The 18,760-nt window shown below is 46.5% G+C and overlaps 1 protein-coding gene across 1 annotated transcript in view; it reads left to right on the top strand.

Annotated features, from left to right (window-relative positions):
- Nucleotides 1-16,240, top strand: part of LOC121871568 — a 28,687-nt gene extending 12,447 nt beyond the window's left edge. The window contains exons 4-13 of the mRNA XM_042374005.1: nucleotides 1,016-1,232; nucleotides 2,054-2,258; nucleotides 3,541-3,621; nucleotides 5,008-5,122; nucleotides 6,766-6,877; nucleotides 11,957-12,048; nucleotides 12,517-12,627; nucleotides 12,763-12,872; nucleotides 13,724-13,899; nucleotides 14,635-16,240. Of these exons, the coding sequence (XP_042229939.1) occupies nucleotides 1,016-1,232; nucleotides 2,054-2,258; nucleotides 3,541-3,621; nucleotides 5,008-5,122; nucleotides 6,766-6,877; nucleotides 11,957-12,048; nucleotides 12,517-12,627; nucleotides 12,763-12,872; nucleotides 13,724-13,899; nucleotides 14,635-15,894 (2,479 nt within the window). The 3' untranslated portion in view covers nucleotides 15,895-16,240. The remainder of the gene's footprint in view (nucleotides 1-1,015; nucleotides 1,233-2,053; nucleotides 2,259-3,540; nucleotides 3,622-5,007; nucleotides 5,123-6,765; nucleotides 6,878-11,956; nucleotides 12,049-12,516; nucleotides 12,628-12,762; nucleotides 12,873-13,723; nucleotides 13,900-14,634) is intronic.
- Nucleotides 16,241-18,760: the final 2,520 nt, after the last annotated feature.

The following is an 18,760-nucleotide window of genomic DNA, read 5'->3' as shown; positions in this document are numbered from 1 at the left end:
TTGCTTCAGTACAGGTAGATAGGTGTTGCTTCAGTACAGGTAGATAGGTGTTGCTTCATGGGTGTTGCTTCACTACTGGTAGATAGGTGTTGCTTCAGTACAGGTAGATAGGTGTTGCTTCAGTACAGGTAGATAGGTGTTGCTTCAGTACTGGTAGATAGGTGTTGCTTCAGTACAGGTAGATAGGTGTTGCTTCAGTACAGGTAGATAGGTGTTGCTTCAGTACAGGTAGATAGGTGTTGCTTCAGTACAGGTAGATAGGTGTTGCTTCAGTACAGGTAGATAGGTGTTGCTTCAGTACAGGTAGATAGGTGTTGCTTGCATTGTAGATAGGTGTTGCTTCAGTACTGGTAGACAGTGTTGCTTCAGTACTGGTAGACAGGTGTTGCTTTCTGTACTGCAGATAGGTGTTGCTTCAGTACAGGTAGATAGGGTGCTTGCTCAGTACTGGTAGATAGGTGTTGCTTCAGTACTGGTAGATAGGTGTTGCTTCTCTTACTGGTAGACAGGTGTTGTTTCAGTACTGGTAGATAGGTGTTGCTTCAGTACTGGTAGACAGGTGTTGCTTCAGTACTGGGGGTAGATAGGGTGACCTTAGTGTGTAGTGTGAGGGAAACTGTGAGTCAGTGTTGTGTCACCCTGTGTTACTCCTCCCTACTCATCCTGTGTTACTCTCTCTCCTCAACCTGTGTTACTCTCCTGCCTCACCCTGTGTTGCCTCCTCCCTCACCCTCAGCATTCTCCTGCCTCACCCTGTGTTACTCTCTCTCCTCATCCTGTGTTACTCTCCCTGCCTCACCCTGTTTTACTCTCCCTCCCTCACCCTGTGTTACTCTCCCTGCCTCACCCTGTGTTACTCTCCCTCCCTCACCCTGTGTTACTCTCCCTGCCTCACCCTGTGTTACTCTCCCTGCCTCACCCTGTGTTACTCTCCCTCCCTCACCCTGTGTTACTCTCCCTCCCTCACCCTGTGTTACTCTCCCTGCCTCACCCTGTGTTACTCTCCCTGGCGCAGGACGAGACTGCCGCCAGAGAACGTGTACTACTATAGATCAGAGGAGCACCGTGGTCACTACATCCTCAGCTTTGCTATGTGTTTCGACGTGGAGCAGGACGTGTACCAGTTCTCCCTGACCTACCCTTACTCCTACGCCCGCCTACAGGCCTTCCTCAGCCTGCACGACGAGAAGAACCTACCCTTCTACTGGAGACACACTTTGGCGTATACTGTGGTAGGTCGGGTCCTCTGATCAACTATGCGACCCTTTTTTAGGTTTTATTGTGTTAAATATCAAACTATTTTTTCCGGGTTATATTGTGTGGCTAAATCATAAAACCTCGGGATAATATTCCAACAGGTATATAAACGTGGTAACACAAGCTGGATTTAAAGAACAATACTTACCGGGTCGTGTTTCACCAGGAATGACAATGAATGTAAACAAACAATATGGCGACTTCTGACGTCACTGAGTATGTTAATGTATCGTTGACTAAAATTACACATAATAATCCCACGTTAAATGAGACAGTTAACATAAAATGATACGTGAAAAGTTGAATTATGTCTCTAGTTTAAATACAACAAAATTTGGGTGTTGGTTTTCAAGCTATACTGAATACAATGACAGTTTAGTTTAGTTCATTGTACGTGTATGTTGCCAGCTGTGTGATGTGTTGGCTGAAGTGCTCTTGTGTGAGGAGAAAACTTGTCCATTGATTAACATACAGTATTTCAACAATTTATCCATCCAAAGTGTTTTATTGCTTAAATACCGGAATTAGTGGTGTATTGTTCGTAATTACGTGACGCAGGTGTGTGTGTAGCTAGTAATTACGTGACGCAGGTGTGTGTGTAGCTAGTAATTACGTGACGCAGGTGTGTGTGGCTAGTAATTATGTAACGCGGGTGTATGTGTGTGGCTAGTAATTATCTAACGCGGGTGTATGTGTGTGGCTAGTAATTACGTGACGCAGGTGTGTGTAGCTAGTAATTACCGGACGGGGTGTTAATTAACTAGGAGGTACCTGACGTGTGTGTGTGTGTGTACAGATGAAGCGGAGGTGTGACCTGCTCACCATCACCAGCCCCGAGAACTACCGAGGCCCCGTGCAGGCCCTGGTGGAGGCTCGGGGGGCGGCGGTGGAGGCTGCTACTAAGGCGGCTACCTCCCTACCAACACCTCAGCGCCCCGACGAAGACGAGAACGAGGACGAGGACGAGGACGAGGACGAAGATCACGTCCCCGTCCCACTGAGTAAGTCCCTCAAAGACACCGTCACCACACAGCAGCTGACGTGTGCCCATGTTCTCTTCATTCTACTTCTGCTACTGAAGCTTTTCTTCACCCCTCTCTCCTCCTCACCCCTCTCTCCTCCTCACCCCTCTCTCCTCCTCACCTCTCCTCCTCACCCCTCTCCTCCTCACCCCCTCTCCTCCTCACCCCTCCTCCTCACCCCTCTCCTCCCCTCACCCCCCTCCTCCTCCTCCACCCCCCTCTCCTCCTCACCCCCCTCTCCTCCTCACCCCTCTCCTCCTCCACCCCCCCTCCCTCCTCTTGTCCTCCCACCTCACCCCTTCTCCACCTCACCCCCCCTGCTCTCCACCCTCATCTCCTCCCCTTCTCATCCCCACTTCCCTCTCTTCCCGCTCCCCCTCTCTTCCCCCCTCCCCTCTCTTCCCCACTCTTCTCTCCTCCCCTCCCCCCTCTCCCTCCCCACTCTTCTCTCCTCCCTCCCCCTCTCCTCCCCACTCCCCTCTCCTCCCCACTCCCCTCCTCCCCCTCTTCTCTCTCCCCCCTTTCTTCTCCCCCTCTCCTCCCCACTCCCCCCTCCTCCCCCACTCTTCTCTCCTCCCTCCCCTCTCCTCCCACTCCCCTCCTCCCCTCTTCTCTCCTCCCCCCTCCCCCCTCCTCCTCCCCTCCCTCTCCTCCCCTCCCCTCCTCCCCACTCCCCCTCCTCCCTCTTCTCTCCTCCCCACCCCCTCTCCTCCCCCTCCCCCCCCTCCTCCCCTCTTCTCTCCTCCCTCCCCTCTCCTCCCCTCCCTCTCCTCCCCTCCCCTCTTCTCACAAATATATAGAAAAATAAAGAAGGATTGGAGTAATAATTATTCCAGGTAACTCAGGTAACACTGTACACCTGAGTTACTCTACCGTTTAAAACCTCTTGAGAAATTTGTCCAACTAAACCAAGAACTGACAAGCTGACGAGGTGCCTGACATTTGAGCTGACGTTAACGAGGTAACAAACACTCACACTTCCAGCCAGAGTATACCTTCAGACTCTGACCTGTGATGACCTTTTAATGTTAATGAAATAATTAAACAGGTACAGGCGAGGTAGTTATGGCCGCTCACCTGTTGGTACACCTGTCATATGGTGTGTATACTAGCGAGTCATGTGTGTGTGTGTGTGTGTATTTGTCGTATCTAAACTATGACTTATTAATCATACAATTAGACATGTGTGTATATGGTGTGTATATTCGTAATGTCATATAGGCTACAAGCTACGTTTAACCTCAGTCTTATTATCCTGAAGGAACTCGTTTGCCCCGGCGTGTGGTGGTGGTGATGGCCAGAGTACACGGCGGCGAGTCACCCACCTCCTTCATCGTGCAGGGTCAGTCGTCGGTGGCTAGTGGTAACGAGTTTGAGTGATAATTTCAATACATTATTTTTTTTTTTACTTTCAACATCTTAAATTAGTTCTGTAGTGGATAATTACGTAGATAATAATGATACATTCTCTTAAGTGTATGTTATTAGTGTCAGGTTAATTGTCTTGTTATTTTTGTTTATTTAATTAGTATAGGTGTTATTATTGTACTTTATTATCATTTTATTCGCTACTACTACTACTGTCATTACCACACTACCACCTTAATACGCCACAATGCTACTACCACACCACCACGATATTGATACCACCATACTACACCACCACCATACCACCACACTATCATACTACCTTACTACCACCACCACCATACTACACCACAACACTATCACACCACCACAACACCACACCACTTTTCTACACCACCACACTACCACACTACATCACCATACTACACCACCACACTATCACCACCACAGCACCACCACCACCATACTACACCGGCACTATACTACTACACCAACATACTACCACACCAACATACTACCACACCACCACCACCACCATATTAAACCACTACACTACCACACCACCACCACCACCATACTAAACCACTACACTACCACACCACTACACAACACTATCACACCACTACAACACCAAACCAACACCACCACACCACCATACCACCACCACACCAGCATACCACCACCACAACACTATCACACCTCCACAACACAACACTATCACGCCACCACAACACCACACCACCTTACTACACCACCATACCACAACACAACACTCACACCACCATACCACACCACCATACCACACCACCACACTACTACCTCTGCTTTCCATTTAATTCCCACATTTAAAACTTTAGCAATACATTGGACACGTAACATGTCATTAACCTTTTGTAGTGACCATTACACGTACCATTTCCCATCGAGTTGCTACTCCCTTGTCCCTCAGTGTCCAGTCAACCACCACCACTACCGTGTCCTTCAGTCAACCGTCACCCAGGACAGCCATCACCCGTCACCCATCATCCCCGTCACCCGTCATTAATATATCCACTTAACTGTCTGATTAGTCACTCACTCACTCAATCAATTTCTGTCCTTGTTTAGTTGTTTACCTCTTTGTTAGTTATTGTTTATTTGTTTACATGTTTCTTAGTTATTGTTTATTTGGTAACCTGTTTGCCAGATATTGTTTACCTGTTTGCCAGATATTGTTTACCTGTTTGCTAGATATTATTTATTTGTTTATTTACTTCTTTACCTAGGTTATAGTAATTGTTTACCTGTTTGTTAGTATTTGTTTATTTGTTTACCTGTTTACCTATGTGTTAATTAAGGTATACCTGTGTGTATGTGACAGGTATGATAGAACTGCTTCAGGGACAAGGTAGTGAAGCCAACACAATCAGAGAACACATTGTGTTTATCATCGTACCTATGGTCAACCCCGACGGCGTCTATATCGGCAACTATAGGTAATGTGTCTATCTCAGTAGCTATAGGTAATGTGTCTATCTGAGTAGCTATAGGTAATGTGTCTATCTGAGTAGCTATAGGTAATGTGTCTATCTCAGTAGCTATAGGTAATGTGTCTATCTCAGTAGCTATAGGTAATGTGTCTATCTCAGTAGCTATAGGTAATGTGTCTATCTCAGTAGCTATAGGTAATGTGTATCTCACTAGCTATAGGTAATGTGTCTATCTCAGTAGCTATAGGTAATGTGTCTATCTGAGTAGCTGTAGGTAATGTGTCTATCTCAGTAGCTATAGGTAATGTGTCTATCTGAGTAGCTATAGGTAATGTGTCTATCTGAGTAGCTATAGGTAATGTGTCTATCTCAGTAGCTATAGGTAATGTGTCTATCTCAGTAGCTATAGGTAATGTGTCTATCTCAGTAGCTATAGGTAATGTGTCTATCTGAGTAGCTATAGGTAATGTGTCTATCTCAGTAGCTATAGGTAATGTGTCTATCTCAGTAGCTATAGGTAAATGTGCCTATCTCAGTAGCTATAGGTACTGTGTCTATCTGGAGTAGCTATAGGTACGTGTCTATCTCAGTAGCTATAGGTAATGTGTCTAAATAGGTTAAATAGGTATAGGCATTGTGTCTATCTGAGTAGCTAGGTAATGTGTCTATCTCAGTAGCTATAGGTAATGTGCCTATCTCAGTAGCTATAGGTAATGGCTCATCTCAGTAGCTACAGGTAATGTGTCTATCTCAGTAGCTATAGGTAATGTGTCTATCTCAGTAGCTATAGGTAATGTGTCTATCTCAGTAGCTATAGGTAATGTGTCTATCTCAGTAGCTATAGGTAATGTATGTCTATCTCAGTAGCTATAGGTAATGTGTCTATCTCAGTAGCTATAGGTAATGTGTCTATCTCAGTAGCTATAGGTAATGTGTCTATCTCAGTAGCTATAGGTAATGTGTCTATCTCAGTAGCTATAGGTAATGTGTCTATCTGAGTAGCTATAGGTAATGTGTCTATCTCAGTAGCTATAGGTAATGTGTCTATCTCAGTAGCTATAGGTAATGTGTCTATCTCAGTAGCTATAGGTAATGTGTCTATCTCAGTAGCTATAGGTAATGTGTCTATCTCAGTAGCTATAGGTAATATGTCTATCTCAGTAGCTATAGGTAATGTGTCTATCTCAGTAGCTATAGGTAATGTGTCTATCTCAGTAGCTATAGGTAATGTGTCTATCTCAGTAGCTATAGGTAATGTGTCTATCTCAGTAGCTATAGGTAATGTGTCTATCTCAGTAGCTATAGGTAATGTGTCTATCTCAGTAGCTATAGGTAATGTGTCTATCTCAGTAGCTATAGGTAATGTGTCTAAATAGGTTAAATAGGTATAGGCATTGTGTCTATCTGAGTAGCTATAGGTAATGTGTCTATGAATAGCTATAGGTAATGTATTGGTGTGTATCTCCTTAATTACAGGTAGGTTTCATTAGTATAACTTTACCTGTATTCTTACATTAGCACAAAATTATACTCAGGTAGTTCAAATTTTCTTTCATGAATCTTAACTGAATTTCAGGTATATTAAGATATTAAGACATGACCTTTCTCTCTCCTCTTTCCCTTACCCCTATCAACTTGCCTTTGGTCAGGTCTTCATTAATGGGATTCGACCTGAACCGAGCGTGGGGTGAGGCGAGTCCGTGGGGCCACCCAACCATCCACGCCGCCAGGGACCTCCTCTTACACCTTGACCACGCCCAGGTAAGTCCTTTGTTTGCCTCTGTCTCAGCCTTGTTCAAGAGGTGTTCTCCTTAAGTTGGTGACGTGGTGTGGGGGAGGTGCTGTGTTGGGGGTGTGTGAGTGGTGGTGAGTTGGGGGTGTGTTGGTGATGGTGTTGGGAGTGTTTGTAGTGGCGTTAGGGATGTGTGGTGGTATGTTGGGGGTGTGTTGGTGATGGTGGTAGTAGAGGTGTTGGGGGCGTGTTGATTTGACAGCAGCTAGTTTATTGTGTACCTCACACATCCTGTAAGCGTTAGCACAAAAAGGCTCACAGAGTAGAGGTCAGTTTATCATACCCCAGTGAGTGGTCAGGATATTGTGGCGTTGAATGTTACAGAGTATTTCCTGTGCATTGTTTGTTTAGTTCGGGATAAAAGAGATGACTTAGCTACTATTATACAGTGGGTGCAAGACGTGGATACAGTTTTAATATATTATCGGTTATGCCTCGTGCACACCAAGATACATTGTCTAGAAACAGTCGCGCAACAATGTATCTCTCAGTGTGTACGCGGCCTTACTGTATCTTGTCATCAGAGGTAAAGTGCTGAACCATTGTACACAGTGTGCTTGATCTGTTCCTAAAAGTTATATTTTTTCCACTGTCTAAGACGTAGTGTTGGAGTGTGTGGCCATATGTCTGGCCACACACTACATTTAGTGTTGTTCACATCTGCTTGAGGGATATACTGCCAGAGGTACTTATATCCTAACCTTATTCTAGCCGCTCAGCCCGGCCTGCAGGGGTGTCAAACTCATGGCCCGCGGACCAATTGTGGCCCTTGGAATGGTCAGGTGTGGCCCGCGGGATGACGGCAAAATTTATCAACCCTTGAAATTATGATAGAAATAGATATGAAGAGAAAAATTCAGATATGAATGAGTCAGTAAACTCCTAAATGATCTTTAAATCATTGTGGCAATAATTGAATTTATATTGTTAATGCTAGTAATAACACTATTGTAGAGGGGAAATGATTATAAATCGAAATCACTAAAGAATTGAAAAACTAAGCCGCAGCCATTACCACACATTCATTACAATGTGTGCCTTTGGGCTGTTCAGTTTGGAAGTTCTTATGGGTGTGAACAGTTCTTCTCTCGGATGAAGATAAATAAATCTTAAATACCGAACCCGTATTGCCGTCCTCCGACTTGGGTGCTATTCTCCGACTCGGAATATCACCTTTGCAGCCAAATATAGAAAAACATGTGGAAGAAAAACGCTTGTAGTGCAGTGGAAAATGAGATCAAAGTTGTGAGTTGTATGTTGGCTCTTGTTCTGCGTGTACATAACACAACTGTCATAACAAGGTTGAGCTCTTAAGTTTCAAAACATCAGTGGAATTGTATAATAAATTGTAGCCCCAAAATAATATATATATATATATATATATATATATATATATATATATATATATATATATATATATATATATATATATATATATATATATATATATATATATATATATATATATATATATATATATTAGCTTTTTATATTTATTAAGTAAAATTAATTTTACATACTTAAGATCAGAAAAACCCAAATGGGGTATTCCTGGTAAGCCAAGTAAGGCAATGTGTGAAGCTGTAAACTTCAGTCCTACAAATATGTGATATAGCACTTGTGTTGGTCCTGAAGAGGGTAACTAAAATAAGAATTGGCCCTCGAAAGGTTTTGAGTTTAACATCACTAGATTACAACATCTTGTAATCTAGTGATCTTGTTACTTGCTTCATATACATGTTTTACTTGATACATCGCATCATGGTAAACAATGGATTGTCTTATGCCTGTTTGCACTTGTCTGCTGGCTTCAAATTCATCAACAAGTTCTTTCCTGATTACAGATTTTAGGATTCTGTTTGACAGTCTTAAATTATGTTCAACAGTGTCTTTGTTAGACGCGAGTTTGGTGAGGGCATCAACACTTGTTGCCTGAGGCCTGTGTGAGAGGGGGCCACAGCAGCTTGATCCTGACCCCCGTCAGCAAGACACATATTGCTTGTGTCTAACTTCAGAGACAAGCGGGTACCAAGAGCAAGTAGTGAGGATAAGGAGTCAGTGATGATGAGACTATCAGTAGCAGTGTCTTCAACAAGTGTCAGGGGTGTGAGTATTAGTTCAGTTTGAACAGTGGCTGCCCATTTATTGATGTGTGTTGTAGGTGGTGAGCTGGAGATGTATTAGAAGTATGTTGGTGTGATGTGGTGAAGGTATAGTGTTGGTGTGTTAGTGATGGTGTGTTGGATGTGTGTTGGTGATGGTGTGTTGGATGTGTGTTGGTGATGGTGTGTTGGTGATGGTGTGTTGGATGTGTGTTGGTCATGATGTGTACATAATGTGGTCTGCTGGAGGCGTGTTGGTGATGGTGTTGGATGTGTGTTGGTGTTGGTGTGTTAGTGATGGTGTGTTGGATGTGTGTTGGTGATGGTGTGTTGGATGTGTGTTGGTGATGGTGTGTTGGTGATGGTGTGTTGGATGTGTGTTGGTCATGATGTGTACATAATGTGGTCTGCTGGAGGCGTGTTGGTGATGGTGTTGGAGGTTTGCTGCTGCTGGTAGTGGTGGTGGGAGTAATAAGTAAGCTCCCCTCCCCACGTTTATGGCGCCTCAGGAATGCAATTGAGATCTTCGGCTTCTCAGACCTCGTTCATCATCCCCCCCCCCTTTTCCCCCCTCCCCCAGAACCTGTCTAGTTAAGGTAAAGTCTCTGGCTATTTTACACCCCATTTTATTTATCTGTTAAACAACTTTATTGGTAGTTTCTTTGTTTTGTTTTGTTTTCCACTTTATTCCTAATTCCTTGTTTTATTATTTTTTCATTCTTCCCTTCATCTTGTGATTATCTCTCTCTCTCTCTCTCTCTCTCTCTCTCTCTCTCTCTCTCTCTCTCTCTCTCGTTAAAGACAGTTCCGTGATCAAGCTTCCGTTTATGGGTGTAATACAAGGCAAATGAGGCGTTTATTGGCTACGTCGCTTCGTGCTGCTGTACATTAACTCTTACTGCTTACTGTTAAAGACGGTTTTGTAGGTCTGGTGTGAGGATAGGTCATGACAAGGCTAGGTCATAGGAAGGATAGGTTAAGTATGCTATAGGATCACGGAGGTTATTCGAAGATACAGAAATACATTTTAAGATGTGAGAAATTATTATGCGTCTCTCTCTCTCTCTCTCTCTCTCTCTCTCTCTCTCTCTCTCTCTCTCTCTCTCTCTCTCTCTGACAGAATCCCGTCAACTTTCACATTATCACAGGATGTGGGTGGTGAGAATGGGGAAGGGGAGGTGAAGGGATGTGAAGGGAGGGATGGGAGGTGAGGATGAGGAGGATGGGGAAGTGAGAGATGAGGGGTAAGAGGTAAGGGGGTCAGGGGGGGGGAGGGAGGAGAGGGGGTAGTCAATTGATTAGCGTGTAGTGGCTGGTTGACGACTCGCCTAGCATACACAGCACCACTCCCTTCCACGTCTCTCAATACACGATTTCGCGAACACGATTTGGCGCGCGCTATTTCCCGCCGTGAGAGCCTTTGTTTGGCGGGCTGGAATTGGCGTGTTTTGGGCGTTATTGCGTATCGGGCTATTTTCCTCTCTGCTTTGTTTTAGGGAGAATGTTTGTGTGTTTGGTTTTAATGTTTGTGTGTTTGGTAAAGAATGGTTGTATGTTCGTATATTTGGTTTGACGTATGTTAGGGAGAATGACCGTATGTTTGGGAAGAATGTATGTATGTATGTATGTATGAATGATTGTTTGGGTTGACGCTTGCGGCTCTTGTTTGTATTAGTTCATTCCGCCAATTGTTTCATTCCAAGTTTAATGAGAGAGAGATTGTTTGGTCATCCTGTTTGCCTTGTTTATATATGATTATTCTTGTTTGCCGCTGCTACGTATCATCTGTTTACTTCAACTTCAATGGCAATATAAACACTGTTGTTGTTTGCAGCTTTTGTTTACAGTCGATATTTAGCTCTCCAGTCTAAAGTGTCTTGTTTTCAGAAGTAAAATAAAAGATTTTGTCGTTGAATTGCCTTGTTTACAAAGGTAGGAATAATTTGTTTGGGTTTATTGTTTGCAGGTTGTGTTATCCGCTCTGTTTACTGTTTGTTTCCTCTTCGATTAACGTTATTTGACGATGCGAAACACTTTCTTTGGCTAAACAAAACAACATTGTTTGGTTGTTCCGGTGAGTAAACTACTGTAGCCAAACTCTGTGTACTGCGTCTCGTGGCAGAGTGTTTGTTTGTCGTCACTGTACACTGTTTGTACTCTGTCAAGCATGTATTGTGTGTGTGTGTGTGTGTGTGTGTGTGTTTACTGTCACTGTACATTTGTTGTTCGCCATTCTTCCTGGGATACGTTTGTTGGGTGTGGCAATATGACGTGTCTTGCAACAAACTTCTCCTGGTTCAGCAGTGTCGGGGTCGCTCCCTCCCCCAGCAGCAACAAGCACGGTGTTTGCGCTAATATTTGGCTGTGTTCCGATATGACGCTATGGCCGGCGTCCGCCATTAGTTTAGACAAAAGACCCAATACCTATGCAAATCTGAGCGAAACTTATCATATATTTTCAACCAGGGTGGCGGGACTGGGCGGGTGGAGGGCAGTGGGGCGGGGTGAAAGGGCTGCTAGAGTTACTTCCATGTTCTGTTGGGCTTCCGTTTTCTGTGATTAGGTAGCGGGTACTGATTGAAATCTCTGGTGTGGAGGTACTAAAGCAGTTCTAACTCTCTCTCTCTCTCTCTCTCTCTCTCTCATACACAAATGGGAATTGGTCGAATTACCTTACTGTTTACCATTGTTTATATACCTGTATTTTCTGCTTATACATTGAAAATTGTATACCCGTTTGTGTTGTCTTTATACCTGCTCCTCCTCCTCTTCCTTATCCTCTTTCTCCTCCTCCTCCTCTTCCTTATCCTCCTCCTCCTCCTCTTCCTTGTCCTCTTTCTCCTCCTCTTCCTTATCCTCCTCCTCCTCTTCCTTGTCCTCCTCCTCCTGGACCCTCATAATTGACCTCATTATAAACGATCTTGACCTCTTCGTCCTCCTCCACAGTGGTGTGAGTTGGACCTCGTACTCGACCTCCACGCCCACTCCTCCCTCCTCGGCACCTTCATCTACGGTAACTCCTACGACGACGTCTACAGGTGAGTTTTACTACTACCATAACGTCTACTGCCCCTCCTACAGACCACCAACCCCACACCCCACAGCACACGACCTCATTAACATCACTCCTTCAGTGCCTCCCACAGACACGACCCCACTAACACCACCACCTACTGCCCTCCTACAGACACGACCTCACTAACACCACCACCTACTGCCCCTCCTACAGACACGACCATTAACATCACCTTCTACTGCCACCACAACCACCACCTACTGCCCCTCCTACAGACACGACCCTCACTAACACCACCACCTACTGCCCCTCCTACAGACACGACCCTCACTAACACCACCACCTATTGCCCCTCCTACAGACACGACCCTCACTAACACCACCACCTACTGCCCCTCCTACAGATACGACCCTCACTAACACCACCACCTATTGCCCCTCCTACAGACACGACCCTCACTAACACCACCACCTATTGCCCCTCCTACAGACACGAGCGCCACATAGTGTTCCCGAAGATGCTGAGTCATGCCTGTGAGGACTACAACCACTACAACACCATCTACAACAAGGACCCGGCCAAGGCTAACACCGCCCGCAGGTAACCAAGACCCCCACCTGCTGTAGTGTAGTGAGCTGCAGTAACATAAACCCCAAATAATAATACTAATCACCCCAATAACCTCTATATCCTGACCCTTGACCTCTGACCCTTGACCCATGACCTCTGTTGCAGGTGGCTGTGTAATAACCTGAAGGACTCAGCCAACGTGTACTCTATCAACACTTCCATCTACGGGTACAGGAACCATCGTGGCCAGGTGGTTCCCTATACTGAAGAGCTCTGTATCCTTTACTTACTACTGATGATGATGATGATGATGATGATAGTGATGATAATGACGATGATAATGATGATGATGATGATAGTGATGATAATGATGATGATAGTGATGATGATAGTGATGATAATGGTGATGATAGTGATGATGATAGTGATGATAATGACGATGATATTGGTGATGATGATGATAGTGATGATAGTGATGATGATGATAATGATGATGATAATGATGATGATAATGATGATGATAGTGATGATGATGATGATAGTGATAATGATGAGTATGATAGTGAATCACGATGATAATGATGATGATGATGATAGTGATAATGATGATGTTAGTGATGATGATGATGATGATAGTGATGATGCTGATGATAGTGATGATGATGATAGTGATGATGATAATGGTGATGATGGTGATGATGATGATAATGATATTGAATCACGATGATGATGATAGTGATGATAGTGATGATTAGAAGTAGTAGAATTAATAATAATAATAATAATAATAATAATAATAATAATAATAATAATAATAATAACAATAATAATAATAACAATAATAAGTAGCAGTGTTTGGGTACCTATAGTATCAGGTAAGTAGCAGTAAAGTATTAAGTATTAGTAAAGCACCAGGAAATTATTAACAAAGTATCGGTAAAGTAACAGTAAAGTATATGATGCAGTTATAATGCTCCTTGTCAGTGTTCAGACCTTAAGTAACAATAAAGTAACAGCATAAGAGCAATAGTAATGTTCCTTGACAGTGTTCAGATCTTAAGTAACAGTTTAGTAACAATACAGTAACATTATAGAGGCAGTAGTAATGTTCCTTGACAGTGTTCAGACCTACGTACCGGCAGTAACATAGTGAGGGCTGTGTTGGACTATTACCAGTTTTTGGGTCTGATACCTTACACTAGCCCTTCAGCCCAGCCCTTACATGACCTGCCCAGGGGTAAGGGTCCAGCCAGCCCTCCTCTACACACCCGTCACTCCCGCCTACACCTGTCTGTCCAGCAGGTATGTAAATATATGAGTGTCTAGCATATATGTGTGTGTGTGTGTGTGTATGTGTGTGTGTGTGTGTGTGTGCATGCATAAAGGAGCATGTTATGTATAGTATTATGGAGCCTGTGGTGTATAATAGAGCCTGAACTAAGTACAACAGAGCCTATGGTGGGCTCCTAGTCACGTAATAGCATAGTCCCAGCCTTAGCCTCTTCTATCCATACAGCCAGGCAGGCTCACAACACACCTGGGACCGCCTACCATCTGCCACCTATAATTCAAGGGAGAGTAAAATCGGGCGCGTTCAGGCTGAGGCTAGATAAATATGAAACACCACCGTGAGTGATGTTTTAGAACGCTAGGGAACGCAGCCTCACCTGAGAATGTATTTGTATTTTCTGCGGCTCACCCGACACTGGCAGCGATGTTTACGTGCGAGGCAGCTGATGAATATTAAGTACAGTGTGTAGCGTCTGAGAGAAAATAGAAGCTAAAACACAGCATGTATTTTATGTCGAGGCAGACAGGATAGAGTGGGGGAGAGGCTAGTTGAGGGAGTAAGATGTCTACACTTTATAAGACTTAAATACATTGAATATTGTTTCTTATTTAAGAATGATAGTTTCACCGTACATTAAGAGTGTACAGTACACGCTGGCCTCCCCACCGTGACGGGGCAGGTGTTGTAGAATAACATTTCCTCTAACACCTGTTGACAGTGTAGCTACAACCTTGGTCACATTGCAGGCAAGGCCACCACAGCGCTCCGTCAGAAGTAAGTGGTCCAACACCACCAAGATGAAGAGCTCTCGAGCCCTGGCCGAGCCCCCGGATGTAAAGGAGCCCGGCGGGAGTGAGGCAGCGGCCACGGATACGGCACCTAGTGTCAGCTCTGACGAAGCTTCATCCGTCAGCAGCGACAGTGAGGGCCTCAGCGATACCAGCGGCCTTATGGTCAGGATCAAGCAGAAGGCCGCCTCTGCCGATGAGGACGACGTGGGCTACACGCTGCGCTACGGCCACGACCGTACTGAGAGGAGCGTCCGTCTGCCAGGGGCGCGGCCACGAGACTCTGGTTCCAACGCGCTGGAGGGAAGACGACGGACGGGGCGCAACACACGACAGCCCAGGACGACGTACATGACGCTGTTCCCCGGACAGCAGATCCACCACCCGTCACGCTCTGACGACGACACACGTAGCCTGCCTGATCTGCCGTCGCTGACGGCGTCACTGCCGACGCTGCGGACGACACACGAACGCCGCCATCGCTCTACGTTTCCTGTGATGGCCCCCCGGGCGCGGCCTACCACCCTGGTTTGGCAGGACCTACAACAGCCCCTCCAGCGCCGGGACATCAAACTCTCCTACAGGTACTACGACTTCCGGCGTCTGACGCGGCCCCGCAAGAGGCGCCGCAAGAGGAAAACTAAGAGTCGCTCCCCCAGCCGCGCTCGCGCCCAGCGCCGGAGTAAAGCCAGTCACCACGCCCACCACATTCCGGCGCCCTACGCCTACCACAATTCGACTTCCCATACTCACCACAATCCTGCGTCCCACGTCCACCACAATGCTGCGTTCCACGTCTACCACAATCCTGCGTCCCACGTCCACCACAATCCTGCATCCCACGTCTACCACAATCCTGTGTCCCACGCCCACCACAATCCTGTGTCCCACGCCCACCACAATCCTGTGTCCCACGCCCACCACAACCTCGCGCCTCCTGCCTCCTCCCCTGAGCGGGCGCGGCCCCGGCGGATGGTGGCGGGTGGAGGTTTTAATGTGACACGCATGGCGACGCCGCCCCGCGGGGAGGCGGGGGCGAGGCTCCCCACCCCCCGGGGAATAAGGATGATCGACGTTAATCAATTGACCATCGGCGGGTACCGGGAGAACGTGGCCATCCCCAGGTGGCAGGCCAGCCCCCGCCGCCCCCCCATCACCCTCCCCACCTCACCCCCACTCCTCAGACGCTTCCTCGACCCCCACGCCCCCCTCTTCTGAGCCTCACCTCTCTACTTTATATCTCACGCTTCCAAAATGTTTCAGCATTGTACTCACTAGTCACACTCATTAACCCTCATCACTGCTCTCCTCTCTCAGGCGTCACCGTTGCTCATAATCATCTCAGGGACCTTATGAGTAATATACCTTTATGAGTTATATCATACCAAGACTCACATCCCTCACCAGATCTTCCTGTTCCAATATTTTTTGGCGATATTGTTAACGTGATCGGAAAATTACTTCTCATTGGGACCGCTACCTTGCTGACGATGGCGACCTGCTGGAGCGTCACGTCAGCAGGTAGGAGCAGCCTGACGGAGAGGTAACCTTCCCAACACCTACGTCAGCTTTGAATAAAACTCTTTTATCTTCACTGGACTTTTATTACCCGTCACCTGTACCTTCACCCTATCCTTCGCTGTAATACTGTATCCTGCCCTGTAACATTAGGCCCCGCCCTGTAACACTTTATCCTGCTCTGTAACACTATATCCCGCCCTCTAACACTATATCCCGCCCTGAAAGACTGTATCCTGCCCTGTAACTCTATATCTTACGCTATAACATTATATCCCGTCCTGTAACACTATATCCTGCCCTGTAACAATGTATCCTGCCCTGTAACACTGTATCCTACATTGTAACACTGTATCCTACATTGTAACACTGTATCCTGAGGGCTCCGCCGCTCCTGGCAGGGCCCCTGGAGGTGCCGTTGTCCCTGGAAGAGCCCCTGGGGGCGCCACCGGCCCTGGCAGGGCTCCTGGAGGCACCGCCGCCAATGAGAGGGTCCCTGGGTGAGCCAACGCCCCTGCCAGGGCCTCTGAGGGCGCCGTTGTTCCTGGGAGGGCCACTGGGGGAGCCTCTGTCTCTGGGAGGGCCCATGGGAGCGCCACCGCACTTAGCCATGCCAGGGATGGCGGCATCTTCAGGAGCCCTCGCAGGAGCAGTGGCGCCCCCAGGGACCCTGCTAGGGACGGTGGCGTTCCTAGGGGCCCTCCCAGGGATAGCGGGTGCCCCATAGGTTCTGCCAGGGATGGCGGCGCCTCCAGGGGACCTCCCATGGACAGAGGCTCCCCCAGGGACAGTGGCGCTCTCAGAGGCCCTTCCCGGGGGAGGGGGGGGGGGGTGGCTCCCCGAGGGGCCCTACCAGGGTCATCGACGTCCCCAGCGGCCTTCTGAGAAGGGGTGGAGCCCCCAGGGACCCTGCAAGGGGCGGTTGCATTCCCAGGGGCTCTTCCAGGTAAGTATTTATACAGTATGTAAAAGGCAAGTGTAAGTACCAGTTTACTGCGTGTGTGTGTGTGTCTCTGGGGATGTATCACCACCACTCCTCACCACCATCCCTCACTATCACTCCTCACCACCATCCCGTATTATCACTCCTCACCACCATCCCTCACCACCACCCCGCAGTTAACTCGCTGGTGTTGACCGTCGTGTACACTAGAGGTGGGTGGTGTTGTAGAGGCTAAGCACGTTTCCGCTCCTCTTTTACAGTCCTCCCTCCTCTAATTTACCGACAACAGCCAAGTCATGAGTATTTCTGCCCCGCGAGACACAACCTCCCATCATTAATTTTGTTCATTGTAAAATTCGTAGACTAATTTTGGGGGTGAGGGTGTGGTTGTATGGTTGACCAATAGATGAGGGTGTGGTTGTATAGGTGTCCACCAGGGTGAGGGTGTGGTTGCATGGGTGACCACCGGGGTGAGGGTGTGGTTGTATGGGTGACCACCAGGGTGAGGGTGTTGTTGGATGGGTGACCACCAGAGTAGGGGTCTCTTTGTATTCCTAGAGGCACTGGGTTTGATCTTTGGTATATATTTCTCGATCAAATGGTTCACTTTACTAGCTATGATATTCAGAGTAATGTCAACATTCTTATGCCTTAGTGAGTCAGGCCAATGGATACCCCACATCCTGTCATAATTTCTCTTGTAATATTTGCACCTTAGCCTGGTTTTGTCATGAACTAAGTAACAGTTAAATCTGAATGACAACATTACATGGTGACTGGTGCCAACGGGGGCTAGGTATTCCAACTTGGCCACCATACCCTCCTCGTTTGTTATGATGAGGTCTAGTGGCTTGGGTGTTTACTCCTTTGTGTGTCGGGTCTTTAACATGTTGGAACAGAAAAGTATCTCAGAGTTTCGACAAAAAGAGTAGCGGGGTATTTACTGTAAGTCATTTGGCGTGAACTCGTTTCTCCAGTCGATGTCGCCATAGTTAAAGTCCCCCATGATAGGAAGTGGCTAGGGATGAGCAATGCTGCATTGTCTATTAAGGTTCTTAAGTTCCTTTGGTTTGGTAAGCTACAGTTTGGTGATCTGTAGATACACTCAACAATAAGTCTCTCCCCTTTTATTTAATTTTACACCACTTGGATTCTTCAAAAACATTCTCTCCCTGAACCCTCACTTGGCTGCCTCTAAGGTCTTGCCTAGCATAGATAACCACACCCCTCTTGCAAGTTTCTTGAGAAAGGTTTGTAAATAAGTCATATCCGTCAATATTGAACTCACATTCCTCTGGGTCGATTCTCTTGTTCTTGTACAACAGTTTTACAACACCCACTATATATAGGGTTGGTGTACCTTCAGTAGTGTTTCAAACTCCTGTCTCTTATCAAGGAACGTGTCAGTATTAGTGTACAGGTGTACTGGCTAAATACACTGTATTTTGTAGGCTGTGGTTAGAAACGTCATTGTTTACACGGCGCTCGCCTCCTCCTGGGTGGGAGGTAGAGCAGGTGGAGGGTGTACCGCTGCCCCCTAGCTCTGTGCTGGCGCTATTGCTTCCACTACCCCCCCCCCTGGATATAACCCATGTACTGTAGTGTACAGTACAGGTACACATT

Source organism: Homarus americanus, unplaced genomic scaffold (genome assembly GCF_018991925.1).
Source record: "Homarus americanus isolate GMGI-L3 unplaced genomic scaffold, GMGI_Hamer_2.0 scaffold32229, whole genome shotgun sequence".
Classification (NCBI taxonomy): Eukaryota; Metazoa; Arthropoda; class Malacostraca; order Decapoda; family Nephropidae; genus Homarus; species Homarus americanus.
The sequence above is the reverse complement of the archived record's forward strand: the minus strand, read 5'-3'. Positions and strand labels throughout refer to the sequence as shown.